The sequence below is a fragment of the Odontesthes bonariensis genome, chromosome 11 (genome assembly GCF_027942865.1).
Source record: "Odontesthes bonariensis isolate fOdoBon6 chromosome 11, fOdoBon6.hap1, whole genome shotgun sequence".
NCBI lineage: Eukaryota > Metazoa > Chordata > Actinopteri > Atheriniformes > Atherinopsidae > Odontesthes > Odontesthes bonariensis.
In genome coordinates, this window is record NC_134516.1 from 4,102,974 (window position 1) to 4,125,337 (window position 22,364).

Genomic DNA, 22,364 nt, shown 5'->3' on the forward strand with positions numbered 1-22,364 from the left:
CTGAGGACGCGTTGAGGTTCGTTACAAATGGTAGAACGTTGTACGTAGCTCGAATGAGGAAGCTGGCATGATGCGCCTCCATTAGCCACAAGTCCTTCTAAGGAAGCTTCCTCTTTTCAGCTTCCTCCCAGTTATTTAAATGACGGGTTTCAGTGAGTAAAGAAGTACAATAGATATTAGAGAATGATCAAACACAGTGGAAAGAAATGGTTCGATGTCAACTAATCTGTTTGTGTTCTTTATAAAATTGTTATTTGATAAAAATATATAAACGTGAGGATTTTAAGGTGGAATATCATGGAATTGAATAAAAGATTTGGTCTTTTTTGGTGATTAAGATTGATTTAAACCAAAACTCACTTGTTCTTTATTTGATTCTCTTGTTTAGTTATTCTCAGTTTTTACTATAGTTTGGTTAATTTCAGTGATTATTGTTTCCGTGACGTTGAGGAAGCGTCTGAGCTCTTTTCCTAAGTATTTGGAGGATTCAGACAGCTCTGATCATGGGTGCTGCTCGCATACTTCCAACTCATTTCACTCGGTTAGGGAGGTTCCTAAGAATGAATCGACTGTTCCACCGGACCTTTGGTTTGTTTCCTCACCAACCGATAAATGCCAGCAGCTTCAGGCTGCAAGAAGGTGGAGTTCCACCAACTAACTCCGCCCAGTTATCGTCTCATTTTAGAGCCACGCCCCCACCAGTCGAATTGGATGCGGGCAGGATATGGCGTAACGTCGCCCCCTTCTGGCTACATGTCAACACTGCAGCGACTGGTTTCTGTCAGTAGTCTGAATTTTATATTCTGTGTGCCGTAAATGTTCTTGAATTATGAAAACGGCTGTTAATTTCTTTATTAGATGTTGAAACGCAGCTTTCCTGTTGTGGTAGTTTGTTTTCGATGACTCGAACAAGAGTGAACGTGTCTTGTGTGTTGGATTTGTAATCAATACAAAGCTTCACTCCCACGAGGACATTTATTTCAATCAATTCAATCAGGAAAATGTTTTGAACTGCGTGTGTTTGAATAATTCGAGTCCACAGTGTTCTGAATAAAGTCGGTCCTTCTAAGGAAGCTTCCTCTTTGGCATCTGGAGCTTTCAGCACAAAGTTACAACATGAGCTTTCTGTGTTGAGAGCTCTTCAAGTGTCAGTTCGGCGCCCCCTGGTGGACAAACTGTTGCAACCTGCACACAAAGAACCAAGCAGAAGAATAAATACAAATAACAGGATGTTTCTGCAGGTTTCCATGGTGACGAGAATCGTGGTATCGCCGCTGTAAGAGAAAGAAAACAACAGGAAGACCCCCGTAAATAAGGGTGACCATTTGGTCTGATGTCAGAGAACAATGCCGGGCTCGGTTTGGCTTACCCGTCAGACCATTTCGTACTGGTTGGCGTTGATGAAGTGCGACAAACAGCAAGCCAGCGACGTCCCGATCACCTGAGACAGAACAGATATCTCCACTGAGCCTTTACTTTGGTCTCAGAAGATGTTATAAGAAGGTTTGTCCACATTCCCAAAGCATGTTGATGGTTAGAAATAGTTTTTCTGTTGGGTGTGTTTATGATGAATGCACATCCAGGACTGAGTTACAACCCAGATCAGCCTAATTTCTTTGTTTTATATAAAAACAGGAAACGGCTGCAGTGATTTACATGGTCAAACATTCATATAAATACAGATTGTTTTTGGGTTATGGTCAAAGTTGGCTTGAATTTGTTTCCATATAGCTTTTAACCGCACAAGGGATTCAATAAATCCAAACCGGATTTATTACTCACGAACCGGATTAATTACTCACAAAATGGATTTATTACCCACAAACACCCTATTTAACCCGGTCTGAGACTTTTAGTGGACGACCCTTTAGTGGCAGGTTGGTTGGCGCCATGTTCATTTAATGGTTCTTTGTCCCCGACCGTGGAGAGCTCCTTGGTCTTCAAGGTGCCTCTTAATCGGTGCTTTTTCAGACTCTGAGGCCTTTAAAATCAGGTGTGTATATCCTGAGGTCATGTGACCATGGGCGTCAGTTGGGTATGGCAGCTGCCGCACCTTGGCTCCAGGGGAAAATGTAAATGTTCGGGGTTTTTTTTTTTTAATTAATTTATGGAATTACTCTGTCAATTTGTATTGATTATTTTATTCTTTAATACATATAAATTAACTACAAATAAAATTCTCAACATCACAATCAATTTATCTAAGTATCATCTTCCCCGACACTTGTATCTCCTTTTGAAATGTGGTATCTCTCAGCTTTGGCTGAATTGACGCTGCTGCATGTGACATTCAGACTGCACACAGGTGCACCTTCTTCAACTGATCAAGTGACTTTTGAAGGTAACTAGTAGCATGAATGCAGGGGTTTCATCGCGAAGGGGGTGAATACATATGCACGCATCACTTTGGGTTTTTTTCCATTTCGCTTCACGAATTTGGATTATTGTGTAACAGAGTAGTTATTAAATGTTCTGTGTTGAGATTGGCTTTTAATCCACAGCTGATACTTTTGTTTAAACAAAGAAACAGTACAGTAATATTATCAGGTAGTGTCACACCAATGTTACAGTGAAGTTTGGTACCTGAGAGAAGGCGATGCCAAAGGTAACTCCTGCGATGATTCCCATGTTGCTCTCAATGAACGACACCACCAGTTCATAACAACCCTGCAGACATAGAGTTCACCCATCCCTTTGACTTCATTTATAAACTGAGGAAGACTCTGAACATCAAATGAGTTTGAGCCACCCATGAAAGTAAAGTTGCTCGAGGTTAATTATGTCTTAATGTCGCTGAAATTCAGGCACCAAGAAAAGATAAATAATGACACGGTGTGATGTGTTCATCTGAGGTTGGATTTACTGAGTTTAACACCTGCTGAGGAAGTGTTCTTTCTTTTTAAGAAGACTGTTCACTTCTGACCTCTTTGTAGACTTTACGTGCAGCCACAGTTGTGTTCTTCAGGTCGGCTCCATTGCAGTCGGAAAAACTAACGCAACAGCTGGCGGGAACTCCACCGATGGGAAAATACATGCTGCTGAACCAGCTGGTGTAGTTGTAAACTCCACAGCAGTGTAGCTGCAGACACAGAAACACAAACACCACTTGTGACGGAGTGTTTGAAAGCTGCTTTTGTTACGTACAACCGTGCACGTAGATTAGTGCATCATCTGCGTATGATCGGACCTGAAGTAAAGCAGATGAGGATCATTAATATAATGAGTATAGACCCCTTTGAGATATATAAGCATCTAGGAAAACGGAACGGAAGACGAGACAAACATGAAAGACCCAGAAACAGAACCCTGAGGAACACCAAAGCCAGCAAAAGTTCTGTTAAGGCGAGACACGGCCGGCAAAAACAGTGATTTTTCATGCAGTGGTCAATTTTGAGATTTTGGGCCAGTCTACTCCTTCAACATGTGTTCTTTCAATCTGCTATAAAGAAAACATTGAAAACATAAATTAAAATGTTTATTTTATTTCATTTTGTTTACTCGCTGCAGCACGTTTCGCCCGAATTTACCAAAAAAGTTAGCATTCCAACGCGCCATGCCGAGCTTCGCCTGTTTACTGAAGTCTGTCATGACCGGTGTCGTTGGAAAGCTCCGAGTGTCCTGCACAATGATATGTCACCCAAATAACAGCACTTCCTTTCTATCAGTAACCAATCAGGAATGTCTAAAGGCGGATTTATAGCTAATGACGAAATCTGATTGGCTGCTGCTCGTTTCTGCTAACATGATTGGCTCAGACGCATCACATGGGGGACTCTGACGCTCCGAAAATGCCCCAAAACACCACAACTTCCAAAGAAAAAGATCTTTTATTGTATTTTATTGAGCTTATATTCTTTATTAATAAGATTATTTTATTCAATATTAGTATTACTAAGGGCCTGAGCATTTATTCTGTTTTTGAGCAATTGTTTCAAATGCAATTTGATTGAATTCCCCTATTTGAATCTTTAAATGCTGTGTATAATTCCAGTTATACACTTTTTGCACCTGGCTTTATCATATGTTCAGATCTAGCTTCCGGAAATATATGCAAATTTGCGCATATTTAATGAGATAATGCATAATTTGCATAATTAAACATACAAATTTCTAAAACTTGTAATACATCTTTTTTTTCATACTTGTATAAGTAATCAACTGAGGAAGTTTCATGGTGATATTTATTATTCTAAAATATTACCCTATTCACCTGTAGTGTCTCGCCTTAAACAAATATAAAGTACTGCAAATGGATTTGGGCCTAAAATGTGAGAAAATAAGTCTGTATGACACATTTAAAGAAGGGAACCAATACTGGACAACGTGATACTCACTCGGCGCTGGACGCCATCCACAGCCAGACTCCTGTCGTCGCGCCCATCATACCTCATCACTGCTTCGCTGTACGTCGTGAAAAATGTCCCTTTAATCTGAAAACGTACAGAAACTTGGTTGACATCAGTACAAAGAACGATTGTGTCAAAGTGTCGTGATAAGTCTGAAATGTGTTTGACCTCGTGGCGAAACACGAATCCAGAGATCCCCGCGATGAGTTCAGTCATGAAGACCAGAAACAGAAACACGGCGAACTGCGGAGAGGTCAGAAATCAAGATAAGCTGTTTTTTTTAAATGTTTGATCGTTATTCAGAGGAAAGCTTAGATTAGATCACACAGAAGTCAGAAAACCTGAGCAACAAAAGGAACAAACTCCCACCAGTTTCAGCATCCAGGGGCGCCCCCTGCAGGTGGCGAAGCAGCCGAACAGTCCGAACAGCACGATGGCGGCGCCGGTTCCGGTGAGCACGTAGGGAGCGTTGGAGGGGGCGCTGGAGATCAGCAGCATGTAGGGGCTCAGCATGAACTTCCACCACAAGCCCACCGCCAGCAGCACCACGCCCGTCACCTGAGGGGGTGTCACAGGGGAAACAAAAGGTGCCAATTTATCTGTCGTTTTATACTTAGAAATTAACTGAACTCGTTTCTACTTGACCAGAAAAATATTTGACTTTGTTTAATATGTTTAATATGAATATTAATTTAAACAAATGTACAAACATTTCAAATCTATATGTTTCAACAGTTTAACAAAGTTTGTGAAATGTTACATATTCTTACTGTATTTTTCAGTGTCTGTAACATCACTACAGAAAATAACCCTGAAGAAGAAGTCCGAATCATCACGAATCATCATTCAACATGAAATGTGCCCAAATCAAATCAAATCAAATCAAATCAAATCAAATTTATTTATATAGCACATTTCATGTACAAACAATTCAAAGTGCTTTACATAAAATAAAAGCATTGCAGCAGGGAGTGGAAGAAGCATTAAAAATATATAAAAGAATATAAAGAGAAACAAATAAAATCATTTAAATTAATTTAAAAATAAGCAACAGTCCAGAGTTCAAAGTTATCGTGCAGATTTCATGCATAGACACATGAGAACAGAAATGTTTTTAACCTGGATTTAAAAATGTCTCCATTTGGTGAAAGTTTAATCTCCACTGGCAGTTTGTTCCACTTGTTTGGCTAAAAACATTATTTTTGCCACATGTTGCAAACCAAAGAAGAAACAACAGCAGATATCTTCTTAAATCTGCTTTAATGTTTCTCACAGCTGCATCGAGTCGAGCTGTGATTCAGCGCCACATGACTGCGCGTCCAAGCCGACAGCAAAGCGACAAAGTGACAAACAGGCGGGAAAAGATGTTCACACAGCCCCGGCAGATGCTCCGAGGGTAGGTTTGGGTTCAGAGAAACGCTAGATTAAATGCCAAGGTTGGGTCTACCGACAAAGTTGAGTTATTATCTGTGTTAAAGGCGCTAATGAGGTTCAAAATGTTCAACAGTAAAAGCAAGTTCAACTTTTCAAAAAGTTTCTTTAAGTCTCTGAAACAGGTAAACAACATTTAATAAAAGCTAAAGTCGATGTGAGAAGTTCAATCGGGTTTGGGATCATATCATCAGACTTCATGGGAACAAAATATTTAAACAAGATGAGTAAAAGTTGTAGTTTCCTACTAATCTGCTGAAAATCGGCTAAAAACTGAAATGTGTCAATGACTTCTATTGTCAGATCTCTGCAGCATGTAAAACTGAGTTCAAACAGAATAAAACAAAGCACATTTATATCAGGACTGTTCGTCCGGTTTGTGGTTCGTGAGTAATAAATCCAGTTTGTGAGTTATAAATCTGGTTTGTGGTCCGTGAGTAATAAATCCGATTTGTGAGTAATAAATCCGATTCGTGAGTAATAAATCCGATTCGTTAGTAATAAATCCGGTTCGTGGTTCGTGAGTAATAAATCCGGTTCGTGGTTCGTGAGTAATAAATCTGGTTCGTGAGTAATAAATCCGGTTCGTGGTTCGTGAGTAATAAATCCGGTTCGTGGTTCGTGAGTAATAAATCCGGTTCGTGGTTTGTGAGTAATAAATCCGGTTCGTGGTTCGTGAGTAATAAATCCGGTTCGTGGTTCGTGAGTAATAAATCCGGTTCGTGGTTCGTGAGTAATAAATCCGGTTCGTGGTTCGTGAGTAATAAATCCGGGTCGTGGTTCATGAGTAATAAATCCGTTTTTTGAGTAATAAATCCGATTTGTGATTCGTGAGTAATAAATCTGGTTCGTGCGTATTAAATCCGATTCGTGGTTCGTGAGTAATAAATCCGGTTCGTGAGTAATAAATCCCGTTTGTGGTTCGTGAGTAATAAATCCAGTTTGTGAGTAATAATCCGGTTCGTGGTTTGTGAGTAATAAATCCAGTTCGTGAGTAATAAATCAGATTCGTGGTTCGTGAGTAATAAATCCGGTTTGTGGTTCGTGAGTAATAAATCCGGTTCGTGAGTAATAAATCCAGTTTGTGAGTAATAATCCGGTTCGTGGTTTGTGAGTAATAAATCCAGTTCGTGAGTAATAAATCCGGTTCGTGGTTCGTGAGTAATAAATCAGATTCGTGGTTCGTGAGTAATAAATCCGGTTTGTGGTTCGTGAGTAATAAATCCGGTTCGTGGTTCGTGAGTAATAAATCAGATTCGTGGTTCGTGAGTAATAAATCCGGTTCGTGGTTCGTGAGTAATAAATCAGATTTGTGGTTCGTGAGTAATAAATCCGGTTCGTGATTCGTGAGTAATAAATCCGGTTCGTGGTTCGTGAGTAATAAATCAGATTCGTGGTTCGTGAGTAATAAATCTGGTTCGTGATTCGTGAGTAATAAATCCGGTTCGTGATTCGTGAGTAATAAATCCGGTTCGTGATTCGTGAGTAATAAATCCGGTTCGTGATTCATGAGTAATAAATCCGGTTCGTGGTTCGTGAGTAATAAATCAGATTTGTGGTTCGTGAGTAATAAATCCGGTTCGTGATTCGTGAGTAATAAATCCGGTTCGTGATTCGTGAGTAATAAATCCGGTTCGTGGTTCGTGAGTAATAAATCAGATTCGTGGTTCGTGAGTAATAAATCAGATTCGTGGTTCGTGAGTAATAAATCAGATTCGTGGTTCGTGAGTAATAAATCCGGTTCGTGGTTCGTGAGTAATAAATCAGATTCGTGGTTCGTGAGTAATAAATCAGATTCGTGGTTCGTGAGTAATAAATCCGGTTCGTGATTCGTGAGTAATAAATCCGGTTCGTGGTTCGTGAGTAATAAATCCGATTCGTGGTTCGTGAGTAATAAATCCGGTTCGTGAGTAATAAATCCGGTTCGTGGTTCGTGAGTAATAAATCCGATTCGTGGTTCGTGAGTAATAAATCCGGTTCGTGATTCGTGAGTAATAAATCCGGTTCGTGGTTCGTGAGTAATAAATCCGATTCGTGGTTCGTGAGTAATAAATCCGGTTCGTGAGTAATAAATCCGATTCGTGGTTCGTGAGTAATAAATCCGGTTCGTGAGTAATAAATCAGATTCGTGGTTCGTGAGTAATAAATCAGATTCGTGGTTCGTGAGTAATAAATCCGGTTCGTGAGTAATAAATCCGGTTCGTGGTTTGTGAGTAATAAATCCGGTTCGTGGTTCGTGAGTAATAAATCCGGTTCGTGGTTCGTGAGTAATAAATCCGGTTCGTGGTTCGTGAGTAATAAATCCGGGTCGTGGTTCATGAGTAATAAATCAGATTCGTGGTTCGTGAGTAATAAATCAGATTCGTGCGTATTAAATCCGATTCGTGGTTCGTGAGTAATAAATCCGGTTCGTGGTTCGTGAGTAATAAATCCGGTTCGTGGTTCGTGAGTAATAAATCCGGTTCGTGGTTCGTGAGTAATAAATCAGATTCGTGGTTCGTGAGTAATAAATCCGGTTCGTGGTTCGTGAGTAATAAATCAGATTCGTGGTTCGTGAGTAATAAATCCGGTTCGTGGTTCGTGAGTAATAAATCAGATTTGTGGTTCGTGAGTAATAAATCCGGTTCGTGATTCGTGAGTAATAAATCCGGTTCGTGGTTCGTGAGTAATAAATCCGGTTCGTGGTTCATGAGTAATAAATCAGATTCGTGGTTCGTGAGTAATAAATCCGGTTCGTGGTTCGTGAGTAATAAATCAGATTCGTGGTTCGTGAGTAATAAATCCGGTTCGTGATTCGTGAGTAATAAATCCGGTTCGTGGTTCGTGAGTAATAAATCCGATTCGTGGTTCGTGAGTAATAAATCCGGTTCGTGAGTAATAAATCCGGTTCGTGGTTCGTGAGTAATAAATCAGATTCGTGGTTCGTGAGTAATAAATCCGGTTCGTGAGTAATAAATCCGGTTCGTGGTTTGTGAGTAATAAATCCGGTTCGTGGTTCGTGAGTAATAAATCCGGTTCGTGGTTCGTGAGTAATAAATCCGGTTCGTGAGTAATAAATCCGGTTCGTGGTTTGTGAGTAATAAATCCGGTTCGTGGTTCGTGAGTAATAAATCCGGTTCGTGGTTCGTGAGTAATAAATCTGGTTCGTGGTTCGTGAGTAATAAATCCGGTTCGTGGTTCGTGAGTAATAAATCCGGGTCGTGGTTCATGAGTAATAAATCAGATTCGTGGTTCGTGAGTAATAAATCAGATTCGTGCGTATTAAATCCGATTCGTGGTTCGTGAGTAATAAATCCGGTTCGTGGTTCGTGAGTAATAAATCCGGTTCGTGGTTCGTGAGTAATAAATCAGATTCGTGGTTCGTGAGTAATAAATCCGGTTCGTGGTTCGTGAGTAATAAATCAGATTCGTGGTTCGTGAGTAATAAATCCGGTTCGTGGTTCGTGAGTAATAAATCAGATTTGTGGTTCGTGAGTAATAAATCCGGTTCGTGATTCGTGAGTAATAAATCCGGTTCGTGGTTCGTGAGTAATAAATCCGGTTCGTGGTTCATGAGTAATAAATCAGATTCGTGGTTCGTGAGTAATAAATCCGGTTCGTGGTTCGTGAGTAATAAATCAGATTCGTGGTTCGTGAGTAATAAATCCGGTTAGTGAGTAATAAATCCGGTTCGTGATTCGTGAGTAATAAATCCGGTTAGTGAGTAATAAATCAGATTCGTGGTTCGTGAGTAATAAATCCGGTTCGTGGTTCGTGAGTAATAAATCCGGTTCGTGGTTCGTGAGTAATAAATCCGGTTCGTGGTTCGTGAGTAATAAATCCGGGTCGTGGTTCATGAGTAATAAATCCGGTTCGTGGTTCGTGAGTAATAAATCAGATTCGTGGTTCATGAGTAATAAATCCGGTTCGTGATTCGTGAGTAATAAATCCGGTTCGTGGTTCGTGAGTAATAAATCCGGTTCGTGATTCGTGAGTAATAAATCCGGTTCGTGGTTCGTGAGTAATAAATCCGGGTCGTGGTTCATGAGTAATAAATCCGGTATGTGAGTAATAAATCCGTTTTTTGAGTAATAAATCCGGTTCGTGGTTCGTGAGTAATAAATCCGATTCGTGATTCTTGAGTAATAAATCCGATTCGTGATTCGTAATAAATCCGGTTCGTGCGTAATAAATCCGATTCGTGGTTCCTGAGTAATAAATCCGATTCATGGTTCGTGAGTAATAAATCAGATTCGTGGTTCTTGAGTAATAAATCCGGTTCGTGGTTCGTGAGTAATAAATCCGATTCGTGGTTCGTGAGTAATAAATCCGGTTCGTGAGTAATAAATCCGGTTCGTGGTTCGTGAGTAATAAATCAGATTCGTGGTTCGTGAGTAATAAATCCGGTTCGTGAGTAATAAATCCGGTTCGTGGTTTGTGAGTAATAAATCCGGTTCGTGGTTCGTGAGTAATAAATCCGGTTCGTGGTTCGTGAGTAATAAATCTGGTTCGTGGTTCGTGAGTAATAAATCCGGTTCGTGGTTCGTGAGTAATAAATCCGGGTCGTGGTTCATGAGTAATAAATCAGATTCGTGGTTCGTGAGTAATAAATCAGATTCGTGCGTATTAAATCCGATTCGTGGTTCGTGAGTAATAAATCCGGTTCGTGGTTCGTGAGTAATAAATCCGGTTCGTGGTTCGTGAGTAATAAATCAGATTCGTGGTTCGTGAGTAATAAATCCGGTTCGTGGTTCGTGAGTAATAAATCAGATTCGTGGTTCGTGAGTAATAAATCCGGTTCGTGGTTCGTGAGTAATAAATCAGATTTGTGGTTCGTGAGTAATAAATCCGGTTCGTGATTCGTGAGTAATAAATCCGGTTCGTGGTTCGTGAGTAATAAATCCGGTTCGTGGTTCATGAGTAATAAATCCGATTCGTGGTTCGTGAGTAATAAATCCGGGTCGTGGTTCATGAGTAATAAATCCGTTTTTTGAGTAATAAATCCGGTTCGTGGTTCGTGAGTAATAAATCCGATTCGTGATTCTTGAGTAATAAATCCGATTCGTGATTCGTAATAAATCCGGTTCGTGCGTAATAAATCCGATTCGTGGTTGCTGAGTAATAAATCCGATTCATGGTTCGTGAGTAATAAATCAGATTCGTGGTTCTTGAGTAATAAATCCGGTTTGTGGTTCGTGAGTAATAAATCCGGTTTGTCAGTAATAAATCTGTTTCGTGAGTAATAAATCTGGTTTGTGAGTAATAAATCCAGTTCATGAGTAATACGGTTTGTGGTTCGTGAGTAATAAATCCAGTTCGTGAGTAATAAATCCGGTTCGTGAGTAATAAATCCAGTTCGTGAGTAATAAATCCGGTTCGTGAGTAATAAATCCAGTTCGTGAGTAATAAATCCGGTTCGTGAGTAATAAATCCAGTTCGTGAGTAATAAATCCGGTTCGTGAGTAATAAATCCAGTTCGTGAGTAATAAATCCGGTTCGTGAGTAATAAATCTAGTTTGTGAGTAATAAATCCGGTTCGTGAGTAATAAATCCAGTTCGTGAGTAATAAATCCGATTCGTGATTTGTGAGTAATAAATCTGGTTTTTGGTTCGTGAGTAATAAATCTGGTTCGTGGGTAATAAATCCGGTTCATGATTCGTGAGTAATAAATCCGGTTTGTGGTTCGTGAGTAATAAATCCGGTTTGTGGTTCGTGAGTAATAAATCCGTTTCGTGAGTAATAAATATGGTTTATGAGTAATAAATCCGGTTCGTGGTTCGTGAGTAATAAATCCAGTTCGTGAGTAATAAATTCAGTTTGTGAGTAATAAATTCAGTTTGTGAGTAATAAATCCGGTTCGTGAGTAATAAATCCGGTTCGTGAGTAATAAATCCAGTTCGTGAGTAATAAATCTGTTTTGTGAGTAATAAATCCGGTTTGTGAGTATTAAATCCGGTCGGTATCGGAGCCTCCTCATTCCTCAGAGCAGGGGCGTCGAGAGACCTGGTCATTCGGGGCTTCAGCCCCGAATCTCTCTGGACTGACATAAATAAAATATGTATAATAAGAAGAAGAAGAAGAAGGAGAAGAAGAAGAAAAAGAAGAGCTCCGTGGACCACACTTTGAGCGGTGATAGACTACCGCTGCTGTCATCATGCAACTTTGTAACCAGCTCAGACCTCAGGATTCTGACATGCCCAAATATGCACTCCTACAATGCCCGGCCCTAACTCACCTCACGCCCGCCGACTGTCTTCACCGCCGGCAGCTCTAAACGGCTACGAACGGCACCCACCACCCCAACCGTGAGTGCAACTCGACGTGAAGCGTCCGACTCCTTCCCAGAACACCCACCATGTACTCTGAACCTCTATTTCTCTCCTCTCGCTCCCAAACGCCGTAATCACCTGCAATCAGCAACAGCGTGTTCCCAATCAGTGCCGGGGTGAAGCCACTAACCCAGCCGCTATCTTTGGTCCCTCCCCGCTCCACAACCAAAAAGCACACACATAAACATAACAAACAATCATTAAACTCCCCCCATCCATCAGGTAGATTCGCCCCGAGTTGAAGTCACGTTTTATAGTCCCAAACATCGTCAATCATAATTCACACGTGATGGAAAATGGTTATAATGTTAATTCGCTCGGAATTTATGGTGATGGGCAAAGTTCTATCGCTACAAGAAAAAGTTTAATGCGATAGGCTACTGGCCCTTGCTCGAGAGCTCCAACACTCGCTCCAACACCTGGTGATCATGGTTCTGTTGATCAGCCGATGGCTTTGAGTCTCGTGCAGGATGTTCTCCCTTTCCTACGTTCCAAGCACAAACTATGTGTTATATTCCTCAGAAAACTTGATTGGAAAATCATCTGGCGAGTCAAAAGACAATACCGTTTTATTTCACTATAATCGTCCTGTTGATTAAAAGCCAACAAGGCGCACCTTACTTCGCTACAAAACAAAGCTAATTCGCTTTAGAATCTGATGGATAAGGGCTATAGCTAAAAGAAACTCGCCTAACACACATCAGAAATGTCCAGCCTGGTACTACATAAAATACCTAGAAGAGACAAGGATATGAACACAGCGTTGTCTATGCACACCGCAAAGACATAGATAGTATAGCCTACTACTAAATTAAAGGCATAATATCAGTTTCTTAATCGTGTAGCAGCTGGTCATGAAGTGTGTTAAATTTTCATTTTAAATTTTTTTCCCGGGGGAGAAACCCCCGGACCCCCGTTAAAAATTTTCATGTCTGGGCTACAGCCCCGAATGTTTGCTCAAGCTACAGACGCCCCTGCCTCAGAGTCCAGATAACGACTGGACCTCTGACCTCTGAACACTTCAGCTGCTCCTGTGGATCCTTTCCATTTAATTCAGTTGGACTTAAAGCAGGTCGATTCATTCCATTTAATTCAGTTTGACTCAAAGCAGGTCGATTCATTCCATTTAATTCAGTTTGAGTCAAAGCAGGTTGATTCTTTCCATTTAATTCAGTTGGACTTAAAGCAGGTTAATTCTTTCCATTTAATTCAGTTTGACTTAAATCAGGTCGATTCATTCCATTTAATTCAGTTTGAGTTAAAGAAGTTTGATTCTTCCCATTTAATTCAGTTGGACTTAAAGCAGGTCAATTCTTTCCATTTAATTCAGTTGGACTTAAAGCAGTTTGATTCTTTCCATGTAATTCAGTTGGACTTAAAGCAGGTTGATTCTTTCCATTTAATTCAGTTGGACTTAAAGCAGTTCGATTCTTTCCATTTAATTCAGTTGGACTTAAAGCAGGTCAATTCTTTCCATTTAATTCAGTTGGACTTAAAGCAGGTCAATTCTTTCCATTTAATTCATTTGGACTTAAAGCAGGTCAATTCTTTCCATTTAATTCAGTTGGACTTAAAGCAGTTCGATTCTTTCCATTTAATTCATTTGGACTTAAAGCAGGTCAATTCTTTCCATTTAATTCAGTTGGACTTAAAGCAGGTCAATTCTTTCCATTTAATTCATTTGGACTTAAAGCAGGTCAATTCTTTCCATTTAATTCAGTTGGACTTAAAGCAGGTCGATTCTTTCCATGTAATTCAGTTTGACTTAAAGCAGGTCGATTCATTCCATTTAATTCAGTTGGACTTAAAGCAGGTCGATTCATTCCATTTAATTCAGTTTGACTTAAAGCAGGTCGATTCATTCCATTTAATTCAGTTGGACTTAAAGCAGGTCGATTCATTCCATTTAATTCAGTTTGACTTAAAGCAGGTCGATTCATTCCATTTAATTCAGTTGGACTTAAAGCAGGTCGATTCACTCCATTTAATTCAGTTTGACTTAAAGCAGGTCGATTCATTCCATTTAATTCAGTTTGACTTAAAGCAGTTCAATTCTTTCCATGTAATTCAGTTTGACTTAAAGCAGGTCGATTCATTCCATTTAATTCAGTTTGACTTAAAGCAGGTCGATTCATTCCATTTAATTCCGTTGGACTTAAAGCAGGTCGATTCATTCCATTTAATTCAGTTTGACTTAAAGCAGGTCGATTCATTCCATTTAATTCAGTTGGACTTAAAGCAGGTCGATTCATTCCATGTAATTCAGTTGGACTTAAAGCAGGTCGATTCATTCCATTTAATTCAGTTTGACTTAAAGCAGTTCGATTCTTTCCATTAAACGTAAAGAGAACAAACTTATAAAAGATGGCGTTTCTCACCCAGAAGATGAAGGTGTACAGCAGCAGCAGCGCCTTCAGGCAGAAGATCACCGGCTTGGTTTCCATCCTCCTGGGAGCCATCATCCGTCGGACTGAGCCCGGACGCCCTCCTCCTCCCTCTTTGTATCAGCTGAGGAAGAGTGGATGAGGTAAACCTGAGGAGCCGAGCGGCGCCCCCTCCTGGTCACACATTTAGCTGCCTTCACCTCCACAGACGGGACTTTAAAACATGTTTTATTTAGTCAGTCGATGCACACTAACACAGGAAGTAAAATACGCTGAAAACAGAAACGTTTCTCAGGCTCTGAACCTGTCCAATAACAGCGATTCAGATCGAACCGGCTCCAGGTCCCTGTTAGTCGTATCAAAGTGTCTGAGAATCACAAACCTGTGAAAATGCTTCCAGTAATCGAGGCCGGCACCCATCACCTCCGTGCTGATTGTGTGGTCAGAGTGTGAAGTATGAGGGTCACATGTTTGTACCGTCAGCCACCCAATGTGCACAGTTCTGTTACGTGCACGTATCTGTTCGTGGAGATCTCTGGTGCAGCAGGGTTTGGGTGGAGGAACAATGTTTTAAATATTCTGTTTCAAACTACTCTCACGCCCACAGTTAGCCCCACAGTTAGCCCCACAGTTAGCTCCACAGTTAGCCCCACAGTTAGTTCCACAGTTAGCCCCACAGTTAGCTCCACAGTTAGCCCCACAGTTTGCCCCACAGTTAGCCCCACAGTTAGCTCCACAGTTAGCCCCACAGTTAGCTCCACAGTTAGCTCCACAGTTAGCCCCACAGTTAACCCCACAGTTAGCTCCACAGTTAGCCCCACAGTTAGCTCCACAGTTAGCCCCACAGTTAGCTCCACAGTTAGCTCCACAGTTAGCCCCACAGTTAGCCCCACATTTAGCCCCACAGTTAGCCCCACAGTTAGCCCCACAGTTAGCTCCACTGTTAGCTCCAAAGTTAGCTCCACAGTTAGCTCCACAGTTAGCTAAACAATTAGCCCCACAGTTAGCTCCACAGTTAGCTACAGAGTTAGCTCCACATTTATAGCTCGCACATCAAAAAGTCAGCCTTTTTCGCCTTCTTTCCCCCAATGTTGCTGTCATTGGGATCGGCCTCACAGTTTTCTCTCAGACCCCCCCAGAACACAGAGTTCATTCCCATTATATCTGAGTTTTCTCTTTGGATTTGGAGGTGAGGGTCTCTGTAACCTGCCATAAAAACTATATAAAACACAGCAGATTGATAAGAATACATCTGTGAGTCCAAAACACGGTTCTGCTGCTCACAGTTCAAGAGTTTATTTTTAATCCAACTCGTCATTTTCACACAGCGAGTGTTTGTTTGAAGTAGTGTCTGGTCTGATAAAGGCGGGAATCACCATAGCAACCAGTGACTCAGCATATTCCATCATGGCCGCCCCCGTAAACCCTGTATCATCTCAGATATCTCTGATCAGAATTTAGTTTAAAGTCACTTAATCGGCCAAAAGGATCTGGAAGTCTTACAGGAAGTGAAAGTAAAGGGCTTTGGACAGGAAGTCTGAAATATGTCTGTAACCCTGAAGCTTAGTTATTCCATGTTGGATTGGAATACAATCATTTGCTTTCTTAAAGGAAGTCTGAGGATTTTTAGAGATGTGGGATCGTTCTTCGCCACAAAGTACTTAAGTAGGTCAGAAGCCCCGCCCCTTCCACGTTAGCCAAGTAAAATGTCAAAGTTATCCTTTTTTGTAATTGGTCAGGCTTTGGTTATTTATTTGTTGTTATAGTAACAGAGAGCTCACCCTGAAGCAACAGTCCATAATTACCTTCAGACGTCGGAATAACACGAATTCCAGCAAAGACGAGCTGCTCCGCGCGTTTTATTTTGTTTCTTCCTTCAGATGTAAGACAGGTGTGTGTTTCTTCCTCTGAGGATACGTCAATCTTTTATTTTGCTCGGGCTGTGTTCGAAACCGCCTACTTCTCCTACTACTCATACTAACTTTAACTTTTTTTAAGTTCCTGGATGCATACTAGATTCTCCTAAATGTTGGGTATGCATCATGAGGTTACTACTCATACTCAAACTACCCAAGATGCAACGTAACGTGACGTCGCCGATCGTCATTTCCTGTCAAAACGGCAGTTTCAAGCTAGCTACAACGAGGGTAGGTTCACTTCCTGTTTTCAAAACAAAAGCACCAATTGTATGGTAATGGCTTTCCCTATGATAAAAGGCAACGGGTATTTTATTTTGTGAAAATAACAGGAAGTGCGTTGCTCACTGCGGCTAGCTTTAGTAGCGCCGAATTCGTGGGAACAAAATGGTAAACAGCCGGTATTTTGTCAGGTTTTCAACACGTTGGGGATCTAAACGACTACTTTCTCACCTGAAAATGTTTCAAATGTTGCTAAAGTTTACAGAGTTTAGAGCTTAAGAGAAATCAGCTTCAGGCCGGCTGATTTCGGCTCGGGCAGGAGCGAAATGCATTGTGGGTAAACGCTCTGCATACTGTCTGATCGATGAGTATGTAGTATGCCGTATGCAGTATGTAGTATGTAGTATGCAGTATGTAGTATGTAGTATGCAGTATGCAGTATGTAGTATCCAGTATGTAGTATGTAGTATGCAGTATGTAGTATCCAGTATGTAGTATCCAGTATGTAGTATGCAGTATCCAGTATGTAGTATGTAGTATGCAGTATGCAGTATGTAGTATGCAGTAAGCAGTATGCAGTATGCAGTATGCAGTATCCAGTATGTAGTATGCAGTATGTAGTATGCAGTATGCAGTATGTAGTATGCAGTATGCAGTATGCAGTATGTAGTATGCAGTATGTAGTATCCAGTATGTAGTATGTAGTATGCAGTATGTAGTATCCAGTATGCAGTATGTAGTATGCAGTATGTAGTATCCAGTATGTAGTATGCAGTATGCAGTATGTAGTATGTAGTATGCAGTATGTAGTATGCAGTATGCAGTATCCAGTATGTAGTATGTAGTATGCAGTATGTAGTATCCAGTATGTAGTATCCAGTATGTAGTATGCAGTATGTAGTATGCAGTATGCAGTATGCAGTATGCAGTATGTAGTATGCAGTATGTAGTATCCAGTATGCAGTATGTAGTATGCAGTATGTAGTATCCAGTATGTAGTATGCAGTATGCAGTATGCAGTATGTAGTATGCAGTATGCAGTATGTAGTATGCAGTATGCAGTATGCAGTATGCAGTATGTAGTATCCAGTATGCAGTATGCAGTATGCAGTATGTAGTGTGCAGTATGCAGTATGCAGTATGCAGTATGCAGTATGAAGTATGTAGTATGTAGTATGCAGTATGCAGTATGCAGTATGTAGTAGGCGTTTCGAACACAGCCTTTGAGTTATTAAAAACACGGAGAGGAGTTGGTACACAGGCTCAGAGACGGTGGTTAAAGGGTCAGACTGTGAGGAAAACGTCAAAACAAAAGAAGATTTTAAAACATTTATTTTGTTGAGGCAGTGTGACAGTTCAAAAATCAAAATGGCGTAATTCACAGTGCGTTACATTCCAGTCGATGTTCATGTGAATTTAAACAGATCAGGACTGAGCTTCGTCTTCTTCCTGAGTTTATCCATGATAACAGCTGATAATACCAGACAACCGTTAATACTTAATACAGATCACACCTGACTGTGGAAGGCAAGGCAATTTTATTTATAGAGCACAATTCGTACACAAGGCAATTCAAAGTGCTAAAGTTAGGGTTAGGAAAGTAGATTGTATTCCCTGAGCTTCAGATGGCCGAACATGCAGTGCCTCTGCTCTTAGTTGTACGCCGTTACCATGACGACAGCGAACGTCGTCATGTTTCCGTGCTTTGTGGGTCGATCCTGAGTGGAAACGTTGTCCTCTCACACCTGTACAGACCAGGGCCTGAAGGTTCCCGGCTCCGCAGGAGGACACTGCCACAGAAAACAAACATTTCACAGATGTAACCGATGTTTGAGGCTTTAAAACCAGACAGTATTGGGAGGGTTGTCTAGGGTTAGGGTTAGGGGGTTAGGGTTAGGCTTAGAGGTTAGGGTTGGGGTTAGGGTTAGGCTTAGAGGTTAGGGGGTTCAGGTAGGCTTAGGGTTAGGGTTAGGGGGTTAGGGTTAGGCTTAGAGGTTAGGGTTAGGGGGTTAGGGTAGGAGTAGGGTTAGGGTTAGGGGGTTCAGGTAGGCTTAGGGGTTAGGGTTAGGGGGTTAGGGTAGGAGTAGGGTTGGGGTTGGGGTTAGGGTTAAGGTTAGGGTTAGGCTTAGAGGTTAGGGTTAGGGGGTTCAGGTAGGCTTAGGGTTAGGGTTAGGTTTTTGTACCAGTTTGGTGAAGCGGTCGCTGCAGGCGTTGCGGATCCTCTCCGCGGAGGCGGGGCTGTCCAACCTGAACGGTCCTGTGATGCCCGACTCCGCCCGGGCAGCGATGATGGCGTCTTTGATGGCGTAGAAAACGGATGCCGCCAGGAAGAGAGGAGGCTCACCCACGGCCTGGTCAGGACGAAACACACGCCTGTTTGTTTGTTTGTTCAAGAGCATTGATGTTCAAAGAGCTGCTGAGCGAGGCGGCGGCGGCGGTACCTTCGAGGCGAAGATGGCCTTGTCATTCGGGGCGTCGCGGAGAAGCGAGACGGTGAGCTGCGTGGGAATGTCCCCGAAGGCCGGGATCTTATAGGAACCTGGCCCCCGAGTGAGGAGGACACCCTGAGGTGAATAATGAAGCTCCTCCAGGGTGAAGAGGCCCAGACCCTGCATGAAGCCCCCCTCCACCTACAGAGGCAGCACGTTTAGACCTTAAAGGGGGGGTTTCACTTTAGCTTCCAATGATGGCAGCGAATGTGTCCGACTCACCTGCCCGATGTCGATAGCCGGGTTGAGGCTGTGACCCACGTCCATCACGATGGTGGTGCTCAGGTTCTGTAACACGACATAAAGCTTTGTGATGAAACCTCACGTGGCTTTCATGACCATCCGTGACAGTTATCAGACTATTTACAGCAGTATGACTACACGTGTTGGTCAGATCCTGCCTGTGGTACGGATGACTGTTTGGCTGGAGAATCCATTTAAAATAAATGATGCAGCAGATTGAGCCTGAAGAGAAAACTTGAATGAAGCTTAAATACGAGGTGGTATCATCAGCATAAAGGTTCACACAACACGGACTGTAAATGGTTTGTACTGTAGAGAGAATACCAGCACTGGAAAAAATGCCCCTCCAAAAATAAGGAAAAAAAACAGCAAATACATAACGTTTTTGATTAAAATAAGCAAAAAAATCTGTCAATGGAACTAGTGAAAATCGGCTTGTCAAGATTTCTTGAAATAAAATGTGATATTTAGGACTTTTGAGATAAAAGTGATCTTGAAATTAGCTTTAAAGCCTCTTCAAATGTCAAAAAAGCTTGTTTCATGTGATATGTGACTCAAAACAAGATGTTTTCAAGAGTTTTTCACTTAACAAGATATTCCAGATGTATTGTATTTAAACAAGTCCCTATATCTGGCTGAAATGGTGCTTGTTAGGCAGTTGTGTCTTAAAGTGTAATGAGATATTTTGACTAGAAATGAGACTAATATACTTGGTAACACTTTGATTTTTTCCAGTGAGGGGCCTAACACTGACCCTTGAGGATCAGTTTATCTCAACATTTTAGGTTTGGGGAATCTTTTCACTGCCTCTGTGAGTTTCTGGATAGTGTCGTGGTAAGATAGTCACCTTTCGTGTAGGTGACCTGGGTTCAAATTCTATGAAAAGGTACTACCTCCTGTGGGGCTCCTTGGGCAAGGCCCCCTTACCCTGCCTGCCTACCTGTAAATCTGCCAGATGCATAAACATAAACATTTTGTTTGTGCAGACCTTGTGAGCTCCGGTCAGACAGTCGATCTCCACCTCTGAACAGGCTACTCCGTAGCTGTAGTAGTTGAACGCTCTGCCCGAGTTCGTATCAAAGCTGTAACCCAGATCTGGAGTCCTGGTGAGGCACAAGGAATGAGAGAAACTCCCGTTTGATGCCAGCTGAACCGAAGCAGTGACCTGGTTGGTGAACTTACTTGTAAAAGCCGTTGGCGCTGAGGTTGACTCTGTCGAAATACGCAGCCTTCACCTGCAAACACAAAGACGAGGAGACTGAGGACGGTGCTGCAGCTTTAATGAATCTACGAAATGAAGTCATGAAATTCATCGTACGGGAACTCATTTGATTTCATTGTTAAACTCTTACTTTAACTGGAAACACCTGACTTTACTTCAGGAGTTTCACTTCTAAAATTAGAAAAACCTGCCGCTCACCCAGTCCTCCCATGATCCTTTGGGGTTCTTGGTCTTGTACGGCTCCAGGCGCTTCAGCAGGGTCTCGCAGGTGATCTGCACAGCAGCTCCGTTCAGGTCGGAGGAGGCGGAGGCGGCGGTGGGGCTGGCGTTGGGCACCGTGTTGGTACTGGTCTCTGAGATGTGGATCTTTGAACAGGGGATACCCAGAACCCTGCTGGCAACCTGGAGACGCAGCTCAACATGGAGTTCAACCCGTATGCCGATGATGTTGTTTTCTAAGTATCATTAAACCTTTACGCACCATCAACCAATTCATTCAAGGAAAAAAAGTTATGTTTCAACAGGCTGCAGATTAAAAGCCGTCGGAGATAAAGAAACATCTGACCCAAAGGTCGTTAATTTATTCACCTAATTTTCACATGATGACATCACATTGGATTCTGAACACATTTCCACATGTTTTTCTTTTCTTTTTCCTTTTCTGAACTCATGAACACAAATATGAACAAATCTGTTCCAACTTCTGATCTTGTTCATGTTATTCTCTCATTTTATCCACGTTCCATGTTATTTGTTATTTGCTTGATTCAGTCTTAAACCATCTATTATTTATTTGATCATTTCAGTGTCTTATTTCTGATGTATTTCTCTGCAGTTTCTACCTAAATGTGCTCAAACAAACGGCTGAAAACATGATAGACACACAAATACAGACTGATGGTTTATTCCTGTACCTGAACCATCTTGGTGTGGAGTCCCTGTCCCATCTCAGTCCCCCCATGGGTCAACAACACAGAGCCATCTGTGTAGATGTGAGCCAGAGCACCGGCCTGGAGACAAAGCGCTCGTTAAGTCAAACAAAGTCACAGCAAATACTACGAATGAAGCTTCTTTTAGCAGTTAAATGGGTGAATGAGACCTGGTTGAGGAAGGTGGCTGTAAAGCTGATGCCGAACTTGGTGGGGACCATGGCGAGGCCTCGTTTGGTCCATCGATTCTGTCTGATGAGAAAACAGAAAAGCTCATTTTAAACAACACGTTCAGGTGGGTTTTTATTCTTTTTTGTGTTTTTTACAACCCATCATGACATAGGGTATCGCCTGCCTGCTGTTTGATGCTTTAACACCTCGATCTCCCTCACGAGTTTCAAAGGTAACGTAAAAATATTAGTGAAAATAATCTCATTTTAACTTCTAACACTGCTCTTTGTGGTTGATTTGCAGATTTAAGATGTTTTTTTTTGCCTCTTTTCTGTGCTCCTTGTTGCTTATATAAATAAATGTCCACCATCCCTCCAAATGTACCATCCAGCTCATCCCTAACAGTGCCTCAGAGACGGGCTGTGGCCCACCTGTTGTAAAGGTCAACAAAAGTCAGAAACTTATATAACTTAATACGAGAAAACCCTGTGGAAATTGTGATGTCACGAGAGGCTGCATCGTGGATGGGTGCTACGTTCCAGGGAGATGGCTCCAACCACAACTCGCCATGGCTCCATCTGGTGGTGGAGTTGAGAACTGCACCCCTCTCCCCAAGGCATCTCAACACAGCTGAGGCCTGATGACTGCTTGAGCTCAAGAGCTCAGTGTTGCATTCTCTCAGATACTGTTGGGAGAAATTGG

At 41.7% G+C, this 22,364-nt stretch overlaps 2 protein-coding genes across 2 annotated transcripts in view; both read right to left on the reverse strand.

Moving 5' to 3' along the window:
• Positions 1-1,372: 1,372 nt before the first annotated feature.
• LOC142391305 (tetraspanin-7-like) lies at positions 1,373-14,548 on the reverse strand. Its single transcript, XM_075477072.1, has 7 exons — positions 14,465-14,548; positions 4,716-4,904; positions 4,515-4,589; positions 4,335-4,430; positions 2,924-3,079; positions 2,584-2,667; positions 1,373-1,441 (listed from the first exon to the last, which is right to left on the reverse strand). The coding sequence occupies exons 1-7, from the start codon at positions 14,546-14,548 to the stop codon at positions 1,373-1,375; spliced, it is 753 nt and encodes a 250-aa protein (XP_075333187.1).
• A 3,410-nt stretch (positions 14,549-17,958) lies between these two features.
• The window catches only part of LOC142391166 (xanthine dehydrogenase/oxidase-like), a 34,750-nt gene continuing 30,344 nt past the window's right edge, over positions 17,959-22,364 (reverse strand). The window contains exons 17-25 of the mRNA XM_075476943.1: positions 21,662-21,743; positions 21,477-21,572; positions 20,761-20,964; positions 20,523-20,575; positions 20,329-20,443; positions 19,320-19,385; positions 19,050-19,238; positions 18,792-18,959; positions 17,959-18,398 (exon numbers count right to left, since the gene is read on the reverse strand). Of these exons, the coding sequence (XP_075333058.1) occupies positions 18,348-18,398; positions 18,792-18,959; positions 19,050-19,238; positions 19,320-19,385; positions 20,329-20,443; positions 20,523-20,575; positions 20,761-20,964; positions 21,477-21,572; positions 21,662-21,743 (1,024 nt within the window). The 3' untranslated portion in view covers positions 17,959-18,347. The remainder of the gene's footprint in view (positions 18,399-18,791; positions 18,960-19,049; positions 19,239-19,319; positions 19,386-20,328; positions 20,444-20,522; positions 20,576-20,760; positions 20,965-21,476; positions 21,573-21,661; positions 21,744-22,364) is intronic.